This window comes from Argopecten irradians, chromosome 7, assembly GCF_041381155.1.
Source record: "Argopecten irradians isolate NY chromosome 7, Ai_NY, whole genome shotgun sequence".
Taxonomy (NCBI): Eukaryota; Metazoa; Mollusca; class Bivalvia; order Pectinida; family Pectinidae; genus Argopecten; species Argopecten irradians.
This window is the reverse complement of record NC_091140.1, coordinates 34141526-34168206: the sequence shown is the minus strand read 5'-3', so window position 1 is coordinate 34168206 and position 26681 is coordinate 34141526. Positions and strand designations below refer to the sequence as shown.

At 31.9% G+C, this 26681-nt stretch overlaps 2 protein-coding genes across 3 annotated transcripts; both read left to right on the top strand.

The window, feature by feature from the left end:
* The first annotated feature begins 496 nt into the window (after positions 1-496).
* LOC138328236 (uncharacterized) lies at positions 497-9140 on the top strand. Its single transcript, XM_069274950.1, has 6 exons — positions 497-696; positions 1213-1268; positions 2643-2736; positions 3448-3569; positions 4138-4299; positions 5603-9140. The coding sequence occupies exons 2-6, from the start codon at positions 1223-1225 to the stop codon at positions 5947-5949; spliced, it is 771 nt and encodes a 256-aa protein (XP_069131051.1). The 5' UTR covers positions 497-696; positions 1213-1222; the 3' UTR covers positions 5950-9140.
* Positions 9141-12837: 3697 nt separating this feature from the next.
* Positions 12838-21062, top strand: LOC138328235 (uncharacterized). Of its 2 annotated transcripts, none has more exons than XM_069274948.1 (6): positions 12838-13241; positions 14808-14883; positions 16380-16467; positions 17033-17157; positions 17608-17760; positions 19435-21061. In XM_069274948.1, exons 2-6 carry the CDS (start codon positions 14814-14816, stop codon positions 20010-20012), a joined length of 1014 nt encoding a protein of 337 aa, XP_069131049.1. In that variant the 5' UTR covers positions 12838-13241; positions 14808-14813; the 3' UTR covers positions 20013-21061. The 2 variants fall into 2 exon arrangements, with proteins under 2 accessions (XP_069131049.1, XP_069131050.1); XM_069274949.1 differs by lacking the exon at positions 12838-13241 and adding an exon at positions 14261-14490 and having other exon boundaries at positions 19435-21062.
* Positions 21063-26681: the final 5619 nt, after the last annotated feature.

Here is a 26681-nt window from a genome sequence, read left to right as displayed (position 1 = left end):
CATTTTTCATTGAGGAGTGATCAATTGAATTGTTCATGCATATTGCTTCCTATGTGTATTCTTGTAGTCTTAGATTGAATGATTAATGTATGAATATAAAATTTTTGTGTGTCTACTTCAATTTAAACAATTTTAGGTTAAATGTTTCCATTTCAAAACGTTAAAACCATAATTAGATATAGAATTTTGATAATAAGAAAATGACATCGGATGAAGCTGAGGTCATTTGATGATTGATAATGAAATATGAACTACTAAACAATTTCACTAAGTAATTTCAAATCCTTTATCATCTGTAACTATTCAAAACGCATGATGTAAACCTACTTCCCGTAATTGCTAAGTCCAATTTACAAGCATTACCGTTGGCAAATATGAAAACTAACTAATATTAATTGTCTAGCTAAAACAATTATTACGAATCAAACGTTTTAATGCACATATATACATGTAATTATTCAATGGAACAATGACAGACGTTGCCCAATTCTATTGCATAGGCTAAGACGTCTAGTTGTTTAAAATCAGTCATTAGTGTTTTCCAATTATAGGGATTACCTGATTGTGTGTGCTTTGAAACGTGTCCAAATTTGATAGCTGGTTTGAGATAGACTGTATATGTATTATATACATAATATTACGACTTTTAGTAGAGTAAAGCATTGGGATTTTAACACCTGAAGTCTACGCGGAAAGGTAATACGATCTTTATGTGGTTATTAGATTTTCTTCGAGCCTTTTGATTCCTGTATCTAAATAAGGTGATTAAATGTTATAGACTATTTATTTTTCTCTATACAGGGTAAACACCATAAACAATGATTCTGCTTTGTAGACTGTAGGAAACATCTATCTTTTAGAGATATTTCGATGACTTTGACTTTAGTATTCATAGTTTTGTTCGTTTCATTATTTATTTTTTTAATTAATCAGACCCGTGTGGATTTTAACTCTGTACTCAGACAGAGTCGTCAATTATCGTCGCTTTCAGGTTCTTTACCCCACGTATTAAAATCATGAAAAAGATAAAGAAATTGTTTCTATATTATCTATATTTTTAAGTTGCAATATACTAAACCAATATATCAAACTGTTGCGTATCTGTCAAAGGAATCAAATAATTATGGAAGTATGTAATAATATATGACTAAACAATACTTCATATATCGATATCGAAAGTAGTTAAATGTGGGTTTTTTTCTTAAATTTCAGTGGCCTTACAATGACTACTTTGAAGAATTTCATTGCGATATTGGCGGGAGTTTTAGGTATTTATTAAATTCAGAGTATGATAATAAAAAAGGGAAAAAAAAAGAAAGAAGTCGAATTTCAGGAAACAATATCGCATTTATTTTAATGGTATAATATTGTTTAAGATTATTGTATGCTCACGTATACATGTATGCTATTTAATTAGGAAGAGGTGAACTTAGTTTATCGAACCTCGAACTTCTGAAAACACAACCATAGTACGGAAGCCGTCTGGCGCCACGCCAAAAATATATTTATTGTTTTCCCTCACAATAATATTGTGAGGCCACACAATAGTATTGTGAGGGAACACAATCTTATTGTGAGGCCACACAATAATTATTGTGAGGGAACACAATATTATTGTGAGGCCACACAATACTATTGTGAGGGAACACAATGTTATTGTGAGGGAACACAATATGATTGTGAGGCCACACAATGTTATTGTGAGGGAACACAATCTTATTGTGAGGCCACACAATATTATTGTGAGGCCACACAATATTATTGTGAGGGAACACAATATTATTGTTAGGGAACCTCACAATTATATTGTGTTCCCTCACAATAACTATTGTGTGGCCTCACAATAATATTGTGTGGCCTCACAATAACTATTGTGTTCCCTCACAATAATATTGTGTGGCCTCATAATAAGATTGTGTTCCCTCACAATAATCATTGTGTGGCCTCACAATAACATTGTGTTCCCTCACAATAATTATTGTGTGGCCTCACAATAACATTGTGAGGGAACACAATAAATATATATTTTGATGTGGCGCCAGACGGCTTCCGTACCATAGTGTATTTTATTTTATAATAATATATTCTCTCTGATAAAAAATACTAAAAGTATTTCAGGAATTATTTTTTACTTTGGAAGGTAAACATTTGATTACATGTTTAAAACAATAATGATTCGAATTGCATTTCATGTTTAGAGAGATGGACAGGTGGACATAGATATTTTAGATTGTGTTAAATGTCTTTAGTATACTGAAATCATCAATGCATTTAAATCAAATGGCAGAACATACAGATGTATCAAACCATTATATTGTTATTAAATTGTTATTGATTATAACAGTAATAAGAAGCATTTGTGAATTGTATTCTATCTTCTTGACATACATGTTAAGTGATACAAATGTAGTATGTTTACATTTGTATATCTTGTTTATCTAATATCGTAGACATATAACATACATATGTAACTAAATACGAACATTTTTCAAACTCCGGAAAACTATTGAGATTAGTCCATGTACCACCTGGTACTCCATAACGTTTGTGCGGTACTTGTATCTCCGTCATTACATTATCAATCATTTTTATACATCTATGTGTCTATTTATATATATGATGTGTTGTTCTTTTCCCCTAAGGTATAGCTTGCTGTGAGGGCAAAACTGTGACAGCCTATGATTATCCTCGAACCATCGAAACATTTGGTTACAGTTTATGGATTCCGTACTCAAAGTATATATTTTGGTTTTATTTTTCCGATGAGAAAAAAAATGTCATCTGCAATAAAAAAAAAAAACGACGGAAAAATGAGGTGTAACCCTAGATCACATATTTTTTTATGTAATAGCTCTGAGTGTCAAAGATTCAAGCTGCTTATTGTTTTGTGATATTCATGAAAATATATTTCTCAATTTTAGAGTAATGAAAAGTAAAATTATTGTTAAAAAATTGATACTTTAATATGAAAGTATAATTATTATAGCAAAACATAACTGTGTATGCATGTCTTAAACTAGCAGATATAAATCATTGTACACAGTCATAATTTTAGATATTTATCATCATCTTTACATCAAATCAAATCTCGAAGCAACATAGATTAAAAACTAAATTAGTTGGGAAAAATGATATGGTATCTATAGATACGATGATTTCATATATATTTAAAAAAAATCCAAACGGCAAACTAAGAAAATATATTGTAGCGAAGTAGGTATTATTTATAACTACACAATGTCTGTTTGTATTTTAACATCGTTTTTCATAAGTCATCGTTGTAAATTGACTATTTAAGAGACCCGCGGTTGATCGCACCACGCTACGTAATTTATATCTATAAGTATACCATAGCACAATGGGTTCAACCTTTGGTCTCCAGCAATGTAGATAGAGGTTCCTATGTATCATTTCAATGATAACGCATATCTCATTTTAACATTTCAGCTACATGTATGAAACATGGTCAATCAAAACTGAAGACGATATGCATGTCATCGAAATCGAACTGGAATTTGACATTGAGTTTCAATACGGTTGTATTTATGACAGTTTACAGATATTTGATGGTAAGTGCTCTGATCTGAGCCTACCTACCATTTCTTAAAGAAACACATATAATATGTTTTTTTTTCGGAAAAAAAATCTTCTGAAATAATCCAAATTGAGTTACAGGCATGGATTTAATCACTATTAATCGGTTTTATTTATTAGAGAGCATTGTTATCCCAATATGTTCCAACGGATATATTTTCATCACTATTTTCTGATGATAAATATGCCATTCAGCGATGTAGATGTACATTCCATGTACCTAATATCTGTTACTTTAGGCATGTTCTAGCCGACTCTTTGATAATCATAATTTTGAAATAACTGGAAATTGTGTCATTGTATTAGTGATTTATGAGTAAGTAACACTAAAAACCGTTTTATTGTTGATTACGTCATCATTGATACAAATAACGTCAAGGATAGTTTGTTAAGATGTTTAAAACATTTATTCATCTTTACATGTCACTCAGCTGACTGAGAAAGCGTCGTTTGCCCAGTCGGTAGAGTCGTGGGTTTTCGAATCCTCGACATGCTGTTTTAACTGTTCTTCTGCACATTATTTTTTACGTTCCACCGACACAGGCATGAATAGTGCGGCTACTTCACTCGGTTTATATTGCGGGCATTCGTCTGGAATCATGCTGACGAGCTCTGGTCAGGATCTCCACGTGGTCTTCAAAAGTGATAGTAGTCTTGTATACAGAGGATTCAAACTAACCTATAAGCAAGTTAAAGAAAAGGAAAGTAAGTTGCATAATTATGTCCCCCATAAGTGGGGGGACAAATTGTTTTTGCTCGGGTTCTTATTATTATTATCATTTTTATTTCTATTCTTATTTCTTCCATTTTCTTCCGCCGGAATGGTTTCCGGCACTTTTCTCAGACACTACTGGGCCGATGATCATGAAACTTGTTGGACATACTCCATAGGGTGTGGGATGGTGCATAACTGGGTTTTTTTCAGGACCGGAAGTCCAAGATAGCCGCCAGGGCCGATTTGCTGTTTTCAGATTTTGGTCTCCGATCGTAATGAAAATTGGTATATAGGAGTTTTAAGGGATGGCAAACAACATGCAAACATTTCCGTAAAGATTTTTTAGTATTCTAAGATGGCCGCATGCCCACTTCCTATTCTTCATGTTTCGGTCTCCGATCTCAATATAAATTGGTCTATAGAGTTATTAACGGATGGCGAACAACATGCAAACATCTTCGTTGAGATTTTGCTATTCCAAGATGGCCGCTGGCTTATTTTCTGTTCTTCAGGTTTCGGTCTCCGATCTCAATGAAAATTGGTCAATAGGGGTTTTAAGGGATGACGAACAACATATAGATATTTTCGCAAAGATTTTGGTATTCCAAGATGACCGCTCGGCTGACTTCCTGGTTTTTTTATATTTTGGTCTCTGACTTCAATGGAAATTAGTATATATGTGTATTAAGGAATGCCGATCAATATGATAAAAATGTTGAAAAATTGTCACTGATCAACTTCCTGTTATTAAATTTTGGTCTGCAATTCATTGAAAATTAGTAAATAGGGGTTTTAACTTAAAATTCTAAGGGATGCCATACAGTCATGATAACCGCCAAATCAACTCCTCTGAAAATAGCCTTGTACAGTATTAGTTATGTACATTTTAGGAGGCCATGAATTCTTATATAAAAGTTCATACAATGTGCAACTGCATCCTGATATGTTGCAGATGAGGATGGGGAGGGCGAGGTAGGGGGTCGTTTTGGGGACTATGTAATGGTGTCCATTACAACGAGTACTAGTTACGTTTTAGTTTTCTCATACTTAACAAAACGAATGATATAATAGGATGTATTTAAGAATATGCTGCTCTTAATAAAAGTACTAAATCTTATTTATAGCAGTTAATTACCCTATCAACAATAATATAATAATAATATAAATACAATCCTTATATCTAAATGTTTTTCGTCATAATGTCAGGTAATAACATTTATATCATTTAGCAACAATGTTATATGTACAATATGTAAATCTAAAATTAATATCAAAACTTAATTCTATTTTCAGAAATTTGGATGATAATAGGAATCGTCATCGCAGTTGTTATTGCCATCCTGAGCGTTGGTCTGATCGTCTGCCTCTGCTGGAAATGCAAAACAAAAGATCAAGTGACTCCTCTCCGTGTAACCTACCAGCATCATCAGCCTCAAAATCAACCGCAACTTTGGATGACGCCAATGTACTATCATGATCATCAAGCGAATGTTCCTCCACCTCCAGTCTACGAGCCCTCTGTTCCTTCAGAGCAGCCACATACTTATGTTTTACAAGATTTGGACACCGTGGGTTTACCATCCAACTCAGCCAACGCCAGATCTGGAGCACCACCTCGACAGAATCACGAGAAACGATAGATATACATTTGCATAATGTTGTTGTAAGGTTTAATCAAGCACCCGTTTGTATATACAGTTTTACTAATGTCAACAGATCATTCCCAATTCAGCAGGTCATGACTATGATTTTATGTTTAACATTCATGGTACAGTATAACTTGTCCAAACCGGATGTGATCGGGGCCAGTCTATCTGTTCGGTTTATACAGGTGTACGGTTTATACCTTATCACAATATGTTCACATGGAAATCATCAGAAGAATTCTTTTTTATTACAGCACAAACATTTATTCTCACATATGTACATGGTAGAACACAGAATTCCATTCTGCCTTTACTTGGTTTCTGAGGTGTACATGTAAGATCCATTTCTCTCGATGTGCTACATTCAAATGAACTCTCAGAAGTTATTTGTATGTTTTATTATTAGAATTGACTGTAAAAAGTATTCACAAATAGAATGTAAATGTAACAAAACCGTCGAATGAAAAGTGGTCATTATCTAGCCCTTAGTATACCCGTACAAGTAAATCCCCTTAGGCACCTCATGATCAGTCCCATGTTTGTGAAAATTAATTTTACGTTAAGGTATAGTAACATTTCCTAGACAGTTCCGGTTTTCAGAGTATACAGGTTCCGGATTATGCAGGTTTTGGGTACTATGGTTTATTAAGAAATTTGCCGGGACCAAACAAATTAATCGGTATAGACAAGTTTCCGGTTTATACAGTGTTCGGTTTAGACAAGTTATACTGTATTATCGCTGAAACTGAAATCGCTTACTCATTTGAACTCATCGTTCTGTTATCCCTACATATACATGTAGTTTGTTCTGTGTATATTGTGGTGGAATGTTTACCCAGATTGATATTTCTCTCCTACACACTAATGTCGCCTGAGGCTGTATTGCTTAATAAGGCTTCGTCTTACTATTTCTTCTCTTAGGTTTTAACATTCGTTTTCAGAAAGTAGGTTGTGTTTACTTTAAATGATACAAACAACGTGTTTGCGTTGAAAATATCACGCATTTTCATGTAAAGAGAATCGACTTGCAGACGCGGGTTTTTTCGAATTAATTTCAAAATGGCGGGAAACCATAGTAGTAAAACTGCAATAACTTATGTAGGTATGAGAGAAAAATACTCTTTCATATGTGTATATGAAGAATAGGAATATCCTTACCTGGGATCAAAAAATGTTGTAAAACCCTCGTCAAGCCTTGAATTTTACATCATTTTGTTAACCTCTGGTAGGATCTCTCCTTCTTACTATCTATCCACATACGAAAACATCTTTTAATATTGTACCTTTAGCATCACCTTTGTATAAATACCATTTATTTCTATTAATTACAACGCGATTTGACAGAAATACACCCACTTCATTATAAGGATTAATTTTTCTTAGTCGTTTTGTCTTTAAATGTAAATTACATTGTATTTATATTTAGTATATCATAACTATTTTTAACTCATATTTTTATAAATATGTTTACATAGCCGACAAACAATAAATCAATTGATATCAATTGATTTTATCCTTTTGTCAGAAATACAAAGAACAGAAATAAGAAACCAGCAGCTAAATTCAAAACACAATTTAATAATGCTGTATAAACAATATCATACAGAGATGGTTTACAATATTTAAATGTAAAGTTCCAGACAATATGAATGTGTTGTAACAATCCACAGATAATATCGCCATAGCTTTCAATGAAATCTTATATGGCTCTCTACAATTCTGGATAATGTGTAAACTAGTTTTTCATTGCTTTAATTACAGGTATATCTAAAGCCTAATTCAAGAATATTGATCCTCTACTTCTAGAAACTTCTAACTAAAACAGTAAACAATCAAGCGCACAGAACTGTCTCGAAATAGATCATTCTAGATCCGTACTTATAATCAACATATTTACCGATAAGTATGTTTAAACATGATAATATTTTAGAAAGTTCAATAACCTTAATTGATAATATGACCATATGGGATATTGATTGTATATATACAGGAGTTATCTCCCTTGTTTAAAAACCGCTTGCATTAAGTGTCATACATACATAACATACTGATAACATTTCTTAATGAATTTATTTTATGCACATCCTTAATTTACAGTTCCAGAATGTCCTGCATATTACAATGAGTCTTGCCTATGGGTAGTAACGATTTTGTGGCATTGTCTGACACATTATGTTACTAGTCGTACACTTCTGCATGTAGTTTAGAAAAGACTAATTATATATTCAACACATAGTGGCGATGGCATGGTATCTCAGGTTGTACATTTTTCTACCATAAACTACTTAATATTTGAATTTGGTTGTTGAATGTATATTGCATGTCGCCGCTGTATATGAACAACCATAGTATCAATAGTGAGCGTAAACAAATAAAAAAGATAATTTAAGTAATTAATAAAACCTGTACGGGAAACCATTCTATAGAATATACAAAACAAATATTTAAGTTTGACGAGATTATTTTTGTCTCTGGCTGATTCTAAGTTTCAGACTAGGGGATTATAATCTAGTAAAGAGCTAAGAAAGTCTTATCAACACCTTAGGGTCTGTTGCTCAGTCTAGATAAATCCTAAAGAGGTAATATGTATCATTTATTGACCTCTTGGTATAATATTGATACTTCTCTTGAATTCGACTTTCTTCACCATTTCACAATTTACGCTCTTCGAGTGAAATATAAAGAATTATTTCACAGCTTTATGATATATATGAATGTATCAATCGGATTAATTCAAGTACAAACCGAGAGAAAATGGATATTTAATCAGTTATAAGGTTTTAAATGAACCACATGATTGTAGATTAAACTTACTTGACGTGCATGTATTTTGAATGAAAGGTACGCAAAAGAAAACTGGAGCTTTATTCCAATGCAATGTGACACAAAATTGAAACAAATATAAATATATTAAAAAGGACTTGTTTCATTAAAGATTGTTCATATGAAGTTATCAAACATCAATTGACATTGCATTTGGAAGACAGAGGAGCAAGAAAATAGACCAAGCGACTATATCTGATGGTGTGAAGTGTTGTAATAAGACTGTTGATTTAAAGCATCGTTTCATCGAAAACATTCAATTATTAATTATATGATCATCACTGTATATTATCTGTTTTCGTTTTGTAACATAGTCCATTTGTATTCATACATTATAAATATTTATTACAATTGTGTGCAAATATAATTTTTAATAAATTCATTTTTATCTATTTTCTAATATGCAGTTACTTCCCTTGATTTATGATTTCATATTTGAAACAAGTATATTATATAGCATTTGTCTTAAAATTTGAAACAAGTATATTATATAGCATTTGTCTTAAAAGAGGAACATTTAATGTTCGTGCAACACAATTTCGCGTTCCAACTGTAGATGACTATTTTATTAATGTTTCACTTAATTCACATATTATTAGTTGGTGTTCTGACGACAGGTACATTTGAATAACACATTACTCATTATACAAAGGATGTTATTAATGCGACTGTCACAATGTCCCTTACTAGACAATCAAAATATCATTATCGCGTTCTTGGCTATACATATGTTATGTTTCATACTTTTAAGGATGCTCCATCGCCGACGGACCATAAACGATACTCATCATTTGAACTATAATTGGTGTTTAATCGTCTATATATATGTCCAATTAACATACAAAAACAATGCGAAATTATTTATTTTGCTTTTGGTACATGCGCAATCAGTACTTCATTCCATATAGGATATAGTACCACGGAATTTTTTCGGGATGCAAACAATAATATTTTTGTTTATCTTAAAGTGAAATGAGAAGCGCAAACTTTTCAATGGTGGTAAAGGTGTAAAGTAAGTAACTATTGTAAGCGAAGAAAAATACTACATCGCCTGCTCCTGTCTTTGCTAGAGAAAAAATACCGTTTGTCAGCGGTTGAGCATCTTTAAATTGTACTGACATTATGGATGGAAGAGTTCAGAATTACTTTCATATTATCTTAGAAATAGTATTAAAAGACGTATTTCATAGTGTATTGGCACTGTCAGTATGTGTATGTGTATATATGTATAGTAGAGACTCTCCGTACATGTCTGTGGGCATGTGTGATTATGTCTGTTAGCGTAACGTCATTTTTATTGAGGAAACAATATCTTTTTCGTACAGCAAGATCAGATTTGACGATCAACACACAGAGTCAAATAAATCTATAATAAATCACACCGAAATAATATATACAATAAAAATGAAAAAGAGCAAAATAACTATATATAAAAATAGGCTATAAGAGGACGGATTACTCGGAAAAAAGTATCTTCGATTCCAAGAACCTAAACTTTCAAGACTTATTCCTACCTTCAAATGTTGAGTATACATGAAACTGTTGCGTTTACAATTTATATGTTTAATTGATGGAAAAATACCCTAATGTTTTATGACAAATATCGATGTAGTACTGGCGTGAAATATTGCACAACAATTAAAAATACGTATAAATAGAATACGTAAATGTGTATGGCTGAAAATAGCCTATATGCCTGTACGTACCCGGATGTTCACAAGGTAGATCCCAACAATCCCTAACTGTTTTCATATGACTAATATCTTATTATAGTTTTTAAAGGATTTAAAAATTTTAAGTAGAATCCTAACTATTGTTTAAAGAGACTCATTTATTGAGAAAAATGACGAAAATAAGATGACAATGAATTAGCGTTGTATGTCAATATCTATCAGCGACAAACATACCTTGGGTCAAAGGATATACAAAGCGGTTCTCATATGTGATGTTTACCTACGTGTTGACTCTGGCGCCAACAGAGCGTAACAACGAAATCCCCCATCATTGCTATAATCCTGATTAACTGCGACATTTTTATAAAGAAATATCATAAGGATATCAACTCTATCATTTGACGAAATTTGGTATTTTGTCGATTACATATATTACGAAAATATAATGGGACTATAAACATAAAAATATTTTTAATTATAACGACTTCGTATACAACTTTATGAATCCTTTGAAATACAAAATCTCTGACATTTATCGTGTGTAATTTTAGTGCAAAAATATTGATAATGATATGAGCATGATGACTCAGGATGCACCGCAGTGGCCGCTGGGTTAAGATGTCCAGATAAATTACCACAATACTCTTCTTCTGGGTTGCGTGTTCGAATTCCATGTGAGGCAGTTGCTAGGTACTAACCGCTGGTCGGTGGTTCTTGATACTCCAGTATTCCAACAACACACCTGGCACGTACTGAAATGACCCACGCTATTAATATGACGTTGAAAATAATAATCAAAACACCGATATTGACACCGTACACGGTTGAAAGCAAAGAATAGTAATTATCCTCAAAATTATGGAATCGAAAGTACTAGCTCAAAGGTTAATTAGATTTCACCGGCTCGTTTTGGTCCGACATTATGTTCTCCTGTTACACTTCTTCATAACAGGTTATTACTTCAAATGATTTTCTTTTGTCTCTCTTGATGCCAGAATCAGGAAAAAAGATATTTGATGGGCTAGGATTCGCATTATGCACATGAATAATCGTTACTGCTCTGTGTTCACTATCTTATGATATGATAGATATAGTGTGACCTTACTAAAGTTACACAAATCTCATTACGTCATGGATGACTTGGAATCATTGAGATGTGACCCGAAATCAACATGATTCTTCGTTACAGTATCGCCACACGTTGACCTCTATTTGGACAATAGAGCGTGACCCAACTACAGCAACATTCATTGTTACAATATCCACAACATTCAACCTCTATTGAGATAGATAGCCTTTATTGTACTATCTGAGTTTATCCCATCTCCGCTTATATCATTCACAATATTTAAAATTACAAAATGCGAGAAACATCATGCGACGCAAAGGTATGGGATTTAACATTTAACTAATCTATTTTAGATTGTTCGTAAAGCTATGATAAGTATAGTATTTACTTTAGGTTTATAACGTCTCTGACCCTACAAGATTATCAAACTTGTTATACATAAACATACGAATCATAAGCCGCCTCGGATCAGGTATGTAATTTATGAGAAAACAGCGGAATATGTTATTATTTTGAAGATCGATTGTATGTCAACAAAATGCCACACGATTCTAACTCAAAAAATAACTCGATTAGTATTGTAATGCATACTTCTTAAATGTAACTCCGTGTACATTACAATTACATACATACATACACAAAACCCTGAATGTTTTTAACGAACCTCTGCTAATACATGAATCTACATGGAAGTCGTTAGCATTGTCATATGTGACACCCTATATAAATAGTTAGTATATACATTTACAGTGTATGGCGACAGTATATAGATTATTACTACATATGGGTCGAAGACGTAATATCAACGTTTATATTTCAAAACATTAGCAGTCCTCAAACGCACGCCATCGACATATTCTATAATGTATTCTGAGTATTTGGAGTTCGTCGGGACATTTATTTAGACTTATCTGATCTAACATTACAATAATCAAATGAATTTATATTTAACAAAAATTACCAAAATCAATGTAGATGTTTTAAAAAGTATCTCATATTATTCGATCACACATCAATCATTCCTACAACGAGTAGATTCTATATGATATAGATTTACAGGAGTAATAAAGCATTTCATAGTTTAATTGCTTATTTCATATAGAACTACGTACAATAATAGTTATATTCATGATTAATCTTGAATTTTATAAATTGAATACAATTTATCATCTTATTATTTGTAGTCCAAAGTTACAACATACCACAGACCTATATACATATTGGTTACCGCCACACTCAAAAAGTTTTCAATACTATTATCCATGTAAAGAAAAAAAGACCCGAAGCTATCAACAAGTATGGTTAGCTTACCCTGTTAATATATATATATTTTTAACTGACAATTGTATCATTTCTCTTAACAAAGCTAATAAATTATAGAGGTTGAAATTTAATAACAACAAAAGTTACTGGTATGAATTTACAAATTATGAAAATCTACAAGAAAAAGTTAATTTGGAACATTATGTCAGAGACTAACCAAGCGTTTCTACTCTGATATATGTCTATTGTGTATTTCCTGAGTACATTCAAATATATTGGTCAGGTCAAATCTGTAATTGTGTCTACTCACCCGTGGAAATGAACTACGGGCCACACTATTGTAGTTTCGTAATGCCAGAGATAGAATAGAGTTAAATATTGAGGACACCGGCTCTGTATAACAGTGACAGTACAAACCGGAATGAAATGTGTGTGTGATGCGGTATATCTATTTACAGGTAAGTGTGACTTAATTATCTGCATATTCTATTGACTTTATGATTGGTATGATGTCGATCGGTAATTTTTAAACAGGAACTGGTATAATGCTATCCAGTATTCGTGATAGTCAATCATTGTGTGTTTGTAACCTGACATGATAAATAGCAATAAAAAATCATTTTGTAATAAATTATTCAAGGGTGCATTTCTATGAATTGCAAATATGAAATATAATTGTATTTATATTGTTATTTTCAAACCCATTTTAAGGCAAACTTTGTAATTTTGCTCGATAATAAATCGATTATAGACTGTTATACATTAATGTAAGTTTTAGTTGTTGTTTTTTTTAATTTTCAATCAATGGCAATAAACTTTGTGCACATTATATTATGCACATCTATATATACATGTACTAAATGACAAAAATCATGGTTCATAATTCATGACGTTAACACCATTTAAACTTGTCATTTTACAATAATGACACCACTACTGCTTTTATCATTTGATCATTTTGTATCAATTGATATCGAAATTGTCTTTCCCATGCAAATAAACTATTTTTGGTCAGAATCAAATTATTGATGTTCTGACATTTGGTAATAAGAAAATTCTTTAAATATACAATCTGGTAAACTATTTTTTTTATAGATATAATCCTAACTAGACTAAATTCAACAAGAACTTACTCACATCCTTATAATTTTACTTTTCAAAGTAAAAAAAAATAACTTATTTTTGATATCACCTAGTGAGAACGTATATTTCTACAGGTGATCTTAATCTACACGAATACAAAGTTTAAAATAAATAAAATGTTCCATGGAAAAATACAATACCCATTTGCATTGTCATTAATGTTAATGTCAAGGTGAAGGTCAACCGGATATATGTTGGTATACGTGCGAAGTCTACATACATGTACGATCTTTCCAATATCTTTAACCCACATATAAATACTTTTTAAACGTTTCGATGACCAAGAATGCAAAATTTTCCACGCGGATTAGTTGTTGATGATTATGTGTTATCTTTAATAGGTATTGATCAGATTGATCAACAAAATGCGTTTACACAGTTCATAATGATAAAGTTTTTAAATAAATGTATTAGCTTAATATTTACAATTGTTTGCTAATTAAAGTTTAGGTTCTCATTTAACACTAGGAAGAAAAACATTTGGTCCTTCAGCCAAACCTCCCACCAGGAAAGCTATTTTGAAATAAGGTGTATTTTGCACTGAAAATTCCTTAAAATCAAAAGGTTTGTTTACCTAATCATTAGCAAAATTGATATTTTGAACCTGAATTTCAATTTGAATTTTCAAATTCATATTATTGTTACGTAAGAATATTTACCTGTGGTAAAACATTACTACTTTAGAAACTCATCCTTAATCAGCCAACCAGGGGCTACGACAAATACATTCTACCCAGGTCTCAATTGTTTATACAAAGTGGTCAGTTCGAAGGTATATTTTAGTTTAAATGGTTCTTCATTGAAACTAATCAGATCCGAGTTTACATGCTGAGGATTTGTAAAAATCTCTCTAATGTTATTTTTATTTTATTTCTTTTCAGTGAGACATGGTTGCCGTGGATTTGCCAGTCTTAACAGAACGTCTTCTTGTTTCAGTAGTAGTATTAGTCTCCAGAGGTATGTCTACAAGGTCTCCATTAAGCGTTTACAATTATATGTATATTTTTCTGTTATTAATAAATTTCTTGCAAAATAATTTTCCTTTATGTGGCTTAACATAAACAAACCAAAAAGCCAATAATAATCTTGTGTATTCACGTCATGTTTAAATGTCAAATCGGACGATTACGTAATATACTAATTGCTTTCTCTAATAGTATTATGTAATAAATGCCAGTTATCAATTTCTAAATTAATTTTCATTTATAGGTTACCAAATCATATACAAAGTAGACGAGATTGTCTCATGTATGTCCGCGTGGTTCTTTAAATACTCCAATGAGTTCATATCGACTTTATATCTTACAAACCTGCAGGTTCAATTACATGTGTATATGCACTATGCATTTACGCTAATGGGATTTTTGATATGCTATCTGCATTTAAGTTCGCCTTATGATCATTGTTGGTTAACCTTGTGCGCGTCGTTCGTTTGAATCAGATAATAGGCAAGTTAAATGCTATTCATCAATTGTAAGGTTAATAAGTAAGCATGTACTACTGTAAATACCCAAACCAAAAATATTATTGTTTGTGACCAAAAATGAAAATGTATTTTATTGTGTTATCTAATGAGTTGATTTTCATTCCGTTTATTTATTTGAAGAATATCTAACGGTAAACATTGTTCTGTTAACTAATGTAAATGTCGTTCATTATATAATTAATTGAACGATGGACAATAATCTTTAGAACATAATCCAAATAAGGTACTATACCTTATTCATTTTGTACCAGTAAAACATCTGATTCAATCTGCAGTTTTAATGCACCTTAAAAAGCACAGCCAAGTGATGAAAAACCGTTAGATACAAAACACTTTTCACTTTTTTTTTTCTTTTTCAATGTAGGTATAATAAAGAAAAGTTCATAACATGATGAAGGTGTATAAGCGCAAATAAACTTGATATCGATATAAAATCAAACATACATTTTCAGTTGCTTGGATTTGTAAAAGGGCGGCGTTTTTGCACTCAGTTTACATTATCCGCATACAATGTTTTGGTGTTGTTTTTGTATATTTCCTGAGTTTATAAGTAATAAGATTTGCATTAGAATTATATTGACATATAAAATGAATATATATTGACATATATAAAATGCATTATATTGACATATAAAATGTTATTCAACATAATGAAAAAGATAAATCTCGTTTCAAAATTATTTCAAAATATTTTGAATTGATAAAACAAAAAAATCAATTAGTTGATTACAACAGTATCTTTACAAATTTGGTATTAACGTAAAGGTCAAAACAACTGAGGGAAAATGCATGTAAAATTATGTAGAATATAATTATATCCTATTCCTTCATTTTGACTTTTTGCATAATACACTTAGAAAAAAACAATGAACGTATATCTGTGTTTTAATGGCCACTTTTTACGTCTTTGTTTAATTGTTGTATTGTTATTATCTATAATCAATTGTGTTTCTGCTATTGTTTTCAGCGATGTCCAGCAGCTGTAACCCCCAACAACTGGTGGCAACACAAATCGCTACACACCTGTACTCACCATCCTATGGAGCGTACCCCAAGTTAGTACTCTCAGGTTACTTGAAAACACTTCGCGAGAAACACACCTTCTCGTTATTTCTCGAAAGAAATCGAATGAGAACTGGGATGTTTCGCCAATAATTGTATAAGATGAAAAATATAGAATGCAGGTTTGTCAGTTAGAACCCTTGAATTCGACTTTATGTATTAACTTATAAATCTATTGAAAATAATGGTAACGCGACAGGTCGTATATGCGAAAATTGTACAGATTATCAGATTTGCCGGTAGGAATCCTTGATCTTAATTTTATTTATTTGAGAAATTGTTGAAAGTATTGATGACACGAGGGTCGAATATGCGAAAAAAATTGTTTCCATTACATATTTATAAATCACTTTGAAATTTACTCAACACCCCCAAACTTCTAAATTTGGATTATAATGTAAATATGTGGTACAAAAAAGGAATGCAAAGATGTTATAATGTTGCATTAGCGGAAGCCATGTGATGGCCAAAATATATGTTTTCTCTAAACAGCATCCATTGAGTGAAAGATAAATCGTGTTTCTGTAAATATTTTGATTTTGCTATTTTCTTTTTCAGCAACATGGATTGTGCATGGACGATCTCAGCTGCTTTACATGAAAGCAATGTTCAAATTGAAATCGAGCAAATGTCTTTACAAACAAGGAACGGTGAATGTATTGACTACTTACAGATATTTGACGGTTAGTTAATTTGTATCCCTAAATGTACTACTCTGTTTTTTTGCATATGTAAAACAGTTATCTGCCCTTGTGGGAATCTATTGACTGTTACGTCATTATTCTGTGAGCAACTTTAAGTGAAAACGATGTATTAGTTTCGCTCCTGTAAGAATGACATCACAACCAACACCTTCCCACAAGGGAAGATAGCACTTTAATATGCAAAGACGTCATGTCTACAAAGTCTGCGACCGTTTCAAATTTCAACTTTCAAATTATGTGATAGTTCATAACCACGGGTTCTACATAAATTATTATAAAACTAATATTGATTTAATGTTCATTCATTATATTCTGATATATTTTCAATGTATCACGCATTGTGCATTTCCATATATTGTTTGCTGAAAATGATGGAGCTTATATTGTTTACAGTGCGTTTTAGTTATGATATCTGTATACTATTTGCAGGAGATACCATTGACAGCAAGCTACTGGGGAGGGTATGTAAGTCTACCGACACATTTGTTAGCAGTAGTAATAACATTCACCTACGTTTTTATAGCGATTCTTCGGAAACAGACGTTGGATTTAAAATCAGGTATTACCAGCATGAATATGTAGGTATGTATAGTGTGATCGTATTTTGCGCCAAATCATGTTTTCAGTACTCATAGATGGTTCTTATTTTTAGCGGGCTGATATTTGTTTAGATTTCGCGGGACATTTCTATGAATTAATGCCATTTATTTCAAAACAAGAGAGAATTTAATTGTTATATCAATTGTAGAAAATCTGTCAATGATATCTGCACATTTTTAAACATCTTCAGTTTGGATATGGGCTTAATAGGAAGCTAGTCTACGCCTAATGTTTTAGGTTTTGTTTATACTATAATTTTTTGTATGCCTATACATGTATATCACTTCGTAGGTGTACTTGGACTTAACTTAGTTGCTTGTTAAAAAGTTACTATGCATCCGTCTTAACCTTAGATATTATTGTTGACTCGTAGATCGTCATGTTGTTCGTACATTTTGGGAAAAATATGAAGAAAAAATACGTTTCAGTTTACTAAGTTCACATGGTTCAGTATTTTCATATTCATGACACACAAATAAACAAGCCATTGTTTTGATCGGATTCGACATCACAAAAACATACACATCGAATCCCATTTGATATTATTATGCAAATTGCGGCTATAGATTACAGCATGCAAATATGGCATATATATGGGGCGTCGGCAATTGATACCATGTACATATTCAATTTGATAATGTCATCTGAATATAATGGGAATAATGCTGTTACATGTAGGAACAAAATGTTTAATTTAAGTGTTTAAGTGTTTTTCTACAAATCTGCATGTTTTGATCCAAATATAGCAGATAAACATTAAGGTTTCTCCATCAAAAATAGTCTTCGTTTGTTCTTCAGTGTTCCTAAAAATTATACTAGAAGTAATTGAATTGATTGAAAAGTCTTCTTATATGCTATATTGGAATCTTACAGTCGCCACTTTCAAAAGGACTCGATGTAGACGATTTTGTAAAGTCGAATCCGGCAAACCAATGCTCATTGTACATGCTATAAACACTAGTTAACATAATGTCATGGTTATTTGGTAACAGCAATATGAACCGAACCCTGTGGACTTATCAAACTGAAATGTACAAGTACAGAAATTATGGGTTTTTCACGTTTTGCCAAAAAGATTAACGTCAGGTCGGAGTCCCTTGTGAGTTATTTTTTCAAAAATCTTTTAAGTTTTAACATATAAATGCATTATAAATAATAAAAGATAATTAAAGTATATAATTTGGTTCGAACAAAACTGGAAACAATAGAAATTTGTCCCTCCTGTTTAAACCCCCATAACTCACAAAGGACTCCGACCTAACCTTAATAATATGGCATATCATGATGTCCTTACTCCTTCTGTAAACAAAAAATAATGCTTATCGGTCATGGCCAACAGAGGCCCAAATTGACACTCATCATTTAAAAACAACACAACAATATTCGAGTCATACAAAATATCACTGTCACGCCTTCGATATGTTCTACAAATTCACAAAAGTGTTGATTGCTTACTAAGTTTCATTTGCTATCCTATAACCAGTTATAAATGTTCGCTAGTTGCCTCTGACCGTTGAATTTGCGAAATTATTTTAATATGGTTCCAAAGCACAAATGTAATTCATCCTCAATGAACACTGATGGATTGCAAAGTTCCTTTCCTTTATATAATACATTTATATATATAATGGAGATTTGACGCTTTCCCTTTTTCAGACAACAGCTGGAAAACAGTATTGACCATTGTAATAGCTGTTACTGTTGTGGCCGGAATGTTAAGTTGTTGGTACAAACGATTCCATAAACGTCTACGTAACCAACGTCAGTCCGTGGTGGATCCGGACAGAGATAACTCCCGACGATCCGGTTCCGTGCGGAGCCAGTCCTGTGTATGGGCGACAAGTACAGGGGAGACGCAGACAGAGAACGAGTTCAATAGTTCCGAAAATACACAACAATCTGAACTGGTAAAACCTCCGTCGTATTCAGAATTAGATACAACATCAGGGAAGTTACCATCGTATGAGGAAATCGTGAACGATCGTGAACACATTTGTGAGCTATCACCGCCTCCAGTTTACACGGAAGGAATCACCGGTGGTAGATTGTTCGGACCACCAAGTGCTTATTCATATTCGTACTCATCAACATCAGGTTCAACGACCTCTTTATCATCTGTTTCTACAGTATCAATTGAATCATCTTCATCATTTATAAACCGATCAGTTCAATCTTCCATACCACAACTACCGACTTACGAATCAGTAATGGCGGTGAATCGCAATTCTAACTGACGATATCTTGGAAGAATCAGTAATAACAGTTAATCGCAATTCTAACAGTCGTTATCATGGACAAAATAGTGATGGCAGTTAATCGCAATTCTAACTGACGTAATGTCATTGACAAATCAGTGATGGCAGTTAATCGCAATTCTAACTGTCGTAATCTCATGGACAAATCAGTGATGGCAGTTAATCGCAATCTAAATGACGTCAACACAGACAAATTAGTGATTGCAGTCATTCCCAATTCTTACTGACGTTATCATAGACAAAGCAGTGATCGATGGCAATTATTCTCAATTCTAACTGAGCTTACCATAGACAAATAAATAGCAATTCTAATTGAAGTTAGAACGGTCTTGTAGCTCTATTTTACCGAATTAGCAATGTGTTCGAATGTACTTTCGAGAACGACTACATTAGTCAAGAACTTATTTTCTTTGTGAACTATTTTGAAGTTTCTTACCAAAATTCCTTCTTAATGATCAGTGGTATACCAAAAATCGATCAATGAAGCAGAATGACTAAATTTCTACAAATTTTATGATGGGAAAATTACCTTTCCACATAGTTTGTGAACATTGTAAATGGGCAATTCATAATGTATTGATGTGTGAGTTTGCTGTTTATCATTCCACGAAATCTTCATTTTCCATACATATATCCCTAGACACACAGACATACATAAACTTTATATATTATGAATCTACATAATAACGCATGAATAGCACAACTATAAAAGTGTATGAAAAGGGTCAGTTTAAAATAGACTGACTAAAGATTTATTAATTTACATATTCAATACAAAAACAAAAGATTAAAGATAATGTAATCAAACATACATTGTACAAACACAGGTCTTTGTCAATTGTAAATAAAAATGTTGGCGATTTCCAAAGCTTGTCTTTAATTTTTGTAATGTGTAGTTGAAAGTATATTTGAGTTCTTTTGTGATTTCAAGCTAATTTAGATGCAGAACTTTTGGTGGAATCTACAGTCATAAGGAGAAAGAATTAACTGATTATTTCACATTTGCAACAATTCAACGGGAGGCTGAAGTTGGTTCCGAGTTCCGAATTCCGAGTTCCGAATTCCGAGTTCCGAGTTCGGTTTAAGCTGAACGGAATTCGGAACCAGTTCCGAGTTCCGTTTAAGGATTTTGTTTTTTTAAATAAAAATTAAAAAAAATCAGTTTATGTAATTTTAACATATTACAAATGTTCTCTGTTGTGTTTTGTCATGGATAATTTGTGATAGAGCTAGTTTAAATAGTTTTCAAATAACATCTATTTCCGTTTATGTAAAACGGAACTCGGAACCAGTTCACATAAGATCACAAATTGAGGTAAAAATCACATGATATTATTTTTTTCTGAACTTTAATCGTTGCTTTTCATAAAGTGTTGGTAGCATATGTTAAATTTTGTATTCTCATTGTACTAAATATCTGATTTTATCTAATGATATTTAGTTCCTATTTGCAATACTACAGATTGTATGAAATGTATAGAAATTGTTTGAATTGTGTGCATTCTGAAGTTGGAGCAGTGTCATTCCTAATACTCCTAATACTTTGGAAGAATTTTTATTAGAATACCGATAAATTCTCCAGTAATATCGTAAAGGTGCAAGATGATCAGTTGATTATAAAAGATTGCTTGATATGTTATCAAACATAACTATTACACCCATTATTGAACTTTACTTGATGTGTGGGGAAAATGTTATCTACTATTTGTGTAATTAGCAGTACAGGTTAATGCATATTTTGTTTTAGAATTTTAATTTCACATTTGTTTGTAAGCTTTCCAAGATATCAATGAAATAATATACCAGCCATGCTTTTCACATATTTGTATTTGTTAAGTGTTTTCACAATTCGATTTGATAGTAACAGTGTGTGAGATGATATTTTTCAAGCTAGCAAATCTAAATTAGTAAAAAAGTTTGCATGTATGAAATTGGTCAAAGTAAATTGTTATGAATTACCAAAGCTGTAGAGAAAGGCGTAATATTTTACTGCTGGTATGGAAATCATTTGGTAAATGGATAATTGAGTCCCGTCCATAGATACCTGTCAATATTGCTTTCCTACATTTTTTCTATAGATTATGTGGTTGTTAAAGTTGGCACTTGATGTCATATATATGTGTAGAATAATGTACTTTTTGTGTAGATTTTGTCAAGATAGGCAGACTTGTGACCTGAAAACGTACACACAGAATATGAAGTATTTTAAGTAACTTGATGCAGTTAAAAGCAAAGGTTTATCAAGTGTCCATGTGCTTATGATAATTATAAATTGTCAGAATACAGATTGATATGGATTAGATGTATTTTAAAGCAAACATTTGTCCATAGAAATTACATTTATTTACCTTGATCTGTTTGTTTCCTTTCCATCAATGTCATTTCACTCTACATCTTCATTTAGCATATTGTTGATTGTGATTAAGTTTATTTCTTTGCTCAAGTAGAGTAAGTTTACTTTTATCCACTTAATTATTCATGTATGTTTTGCAGAGTTTGAGAATTGTCTCCCTTTACTTGGCACAATTTAATTATTTTGATTACCTCTCTTTTATACAGAAGTGTAAACTTATTCTGGTGATTATCTCCCTTTGTAATGTAAACAGTTTTCATCTATACAGTACTTAACTAAAGGATTTCCATCTACAGTAAATATTACTTAACATTTAATTTGCTAGTTTTATGAATAAGCGTATGCTAATTTCAATGGTATTATTGTAAAAATAGTCGCATTTCATCTTGCGGATGTTGTGTATATGGAATGATGAAGATGTTAAAAGTGATTGTTTGCTCTTGTCACTAATTGATCTACTGAAAAGTCCCATGCGGCATTTATTACGATAAGTTTTGAACTCATTTTAGAGGAGACTAATGAAAGAAAATGGAGAACGAGAAAAAAAGGTGTTTTTTTTGTTATGCGCTTAAAAAATTGATCTGTAAGTAATTCCCCGATTACACATGAGGATGATTTCATTACATACAGGCTTGTGAGTATATATCTGCGGGTTATTTTTTTTATTATTTGTTACATTTTTTTACGTGCGAAATATCCTAGAGCAGGGCCTTATAGATACATATTTTACTGGGATTTAAGGTTTTAGGAAGTAGTTAGCGAGCACTCAATGTGTAACAGATATATTTCAAGAGATAGTAGCATGAATGCTTTAGACCATTAAGCGTTTATCAGATGTAAACTTTCGAAATATTCCATAAACGCACGTTCATGTTAATGTTTGTAGTCAAAAACTGTGATGTGGTAATGTAAAGAATATTTTATATTACGTTCACATCTATATTTAGTAGTCGAATGTGAAGATGAAATAAGTCCTGGAAGTTGTTGTTATATGATCCCAATGTTTTATACACTACATTACCTGTGTAGTAGAGTCTTTGCCTTTGAAGATCGTATTCTAATTAGTTCAGACGGCAGAATAAGGCGTGGTGGCATAATTCTGCCATCGTGTTATTGTAGGTCGTAACTTTGTCGAAATAATTATGTCCACCAGTCGAAATATAACATGTCTTATTTACTTATTGAGATCTTTATGTCGGCATATCGACTTACATAATGAAAAGTCGACATATATCCTGGCAAACCGACATACCTTATTATTATGTGATCCATGATAGCCAAGGTTAGATTTTTTCTTATATTTGAAAATCTTGTATCTTCCATTACTAATTTCTCTTTTGAAACTGGATATTGGTATGATCATTCGTTCCATTAAAATAAGTGTTGAATTTCATGAATTTAAGAGAGGTAAAGGACTCTGGAAATTTAACAATTCTTTATTATATGACTTGGAATATATCAAAGTAGTAAATGGTTCAAAAACAGTGTTGCTTGCCCATCTATAATTTACAAAATATTGATAATATACAAGATTTGGAAATGCTACACACTATTAATGACCAATTATATCTTGAGACACTTTTAATGAATATTAGGGGTAAAAAATATCACATGTTGCATGTAAGAAAATATAACAGAACCAAAAAGATATTGATCTCCAAAAGTCAATAGAGGAGTTAGAAAGCCAAGATATTCTAAATTTGTTAGGAATCGAACAGAAGAAAAAGGAAATCAGACTGAAAAAGGACAAAAGGTAGCATTATTAGATCATAGGGGTAAAAGGAAGAGGAAGGGGAAAACCTGAGCAGTTATTTATTTTTAATCTTGAAAGCAGAATTTTAACATAAAAATATTCCAAAAACTTCAATAAGAAAACGGTAATATCATAAAAAACAAGAAGAAATTTTACATGAAATTTAGTGCTTTTACGAAAATCACTATAAATCAGATAGGGACTAAGCAGATATAAATCATTATTCTCCAATATAAATATACAGGGCAAAGATATAATTCTAACAATGTGGGCAAAAAATTGTCGAATTTTCGAGGCGATCTGCCCCTTTGTCAATACACAAGAAGAGAAAATAAAATTACATATTAAGGACGGTCACGGACGTTCATAAAAACGTTAACTATGAACACATATATATGTAGAACATACAGATAAACAAAAGTGACAATACCTATGCGTATTGTCTGGATGGTTGCGATCGCCGAAGGCTTATTCAGGTTGTCTATTGAAAGGCATATCAAAATGGTGTGTAGTTAAAATTAGTTTTAAATTAGAAATTATTTACATTCGTTCATACGTAGACACTTTATGTAATAAAGTGTGCAGCGCTAGGCGTATCAAACAGAGAAGGTGTCAGTCTGTTAAAATATAAATATAATTATTATTACATATCTATAGATATCGATAATATTTATAGAGCCAAACGCCTGTGACTAAATGCATACTAATAAATAAGATCTACTGAAATGGCTACATAATTACCTCTACATTACTGTTATTATCACTCAAGGAATGTTAAGGATTTGCTGACTCTTTTCACTTTTTATATGGGAACACATTATCTATATCCGTTTCTCTGATGCAAATGATTAAATAAAAAAAACACATATAAAAGGATAGTATTAAGAATATGTGCTTATACAAATATGTTTCGTTCTGAAGTAAATCTAAACATTATAGAGAACAGAATGTTTCAAAATATATTTATACTCATTCCCAATAGCATGTTATCACAGTACATGGTTTGTTTGAGATATGATGTTTGATAGAAGTTAGCAATAATGACGGATTCCAAATGAACATTAAAGAGTTGTTATTGAAACTGAAATATTGGTATTAAAAGAGAATGTACATTATAACATTTTTACGATATTTAATGAAGTGTGACTATAAATTTGGGTTTTCTCCAAGTATGTTCCGGGAACTCCGTAGATTATGTCATCTCTATACGGGATGTCTGTTTAGAGGACGCGATACTTCGTGTGGCAACCTAGTACAGCCGAACTATGAAGTTATATAAATATAAACAGATCACATGTAGGTTCTCAGAGAAACATATCGTCCGAAACATTATCATTCGTATCCATCGTCTTTGCAAGCTATGCACTTTGCAGAATAAAATAGTTTGTTGTCACGAGTGATCAAGTCAGTTCGAATTTATATTGATTTATCAGACTGGTACATCAATCACATCAATGTTCAGCGGCACAGAGAAGCTTACAGAGTTTTTAACGGCCGTACATCTCACAATAACGTTCCTCTTGTGATTTTATTCATTTGGGACAGAATCACTTCGCACGTCTCTTTGAATCACACCGACGTTATGATATATTACGTTCTTTAAAGGAAGTTGATTAAACTTATCATCCATCCACTCCACGACTGCCATTGCTCCTAGTTTACTACATGTATAATGGTGACTATGAATGTTTATAGTGACGTGTGGTAACGAATCCGATTCCATGACTTTGGAAACATGATTATACTTCTTGGTATGTTCATTGCCAGAAATCCGGCGATCTAAAAAAAATCAATTACATGTAGCTTAAGCAGTACATATTTAGTAAGTTCCATATAATTTTCATTAAAATTTGTGTCAGACTCATTTGATTTGTAGATAAACGCAACAAAAATAGATTCGAGTGAATGAATGCAGGAGGATATATGGGTCTAGTCTCAACGCTCTTTTACGTTTTTCCTATTAGAAACTTTAAATTTAGAAATCCCTTATAGTTAAGATAACTGGACCATGACCATGTATTTCAATCAAAGGAAATGTATTTTTTTTCAAGATAAAATAGCCATGGTAATTAGCATATTAATTGATAGCAGTCCATACTTGATAGTATTCACACACCTAAAAGGAATAATAACTGCATTAACTTGCCTATAATTTACTTTGTACATAAGTTATTGGCTAACAATTTAATACACAAGTTTCTGTTAGGTAAAACGCACTCAACTCCAATCAAACCGCGTCAATGTTAACACGAAAATATTTTTCGTAAGCATACTTTTTTTGTTAATCGCCAGGAACATATCTTTAACAGTAGACCCTTTTGCATTTAAATTGTAAACAAGAAATCATTAAAATGCTTGCCGTAAGAATAATCTAGATTATACATATGTAATTGCATTTCTTCCACTGCAAAAATGGTATTGACGCGGATACAAACAAAACTAAGATCTACAAAAGCCAACACTACAAAAACGTTTCACGATTATACTAAGCAAAAATCAATCCTATATAAAATGAATTTATATATATGTATTTTGCAATATT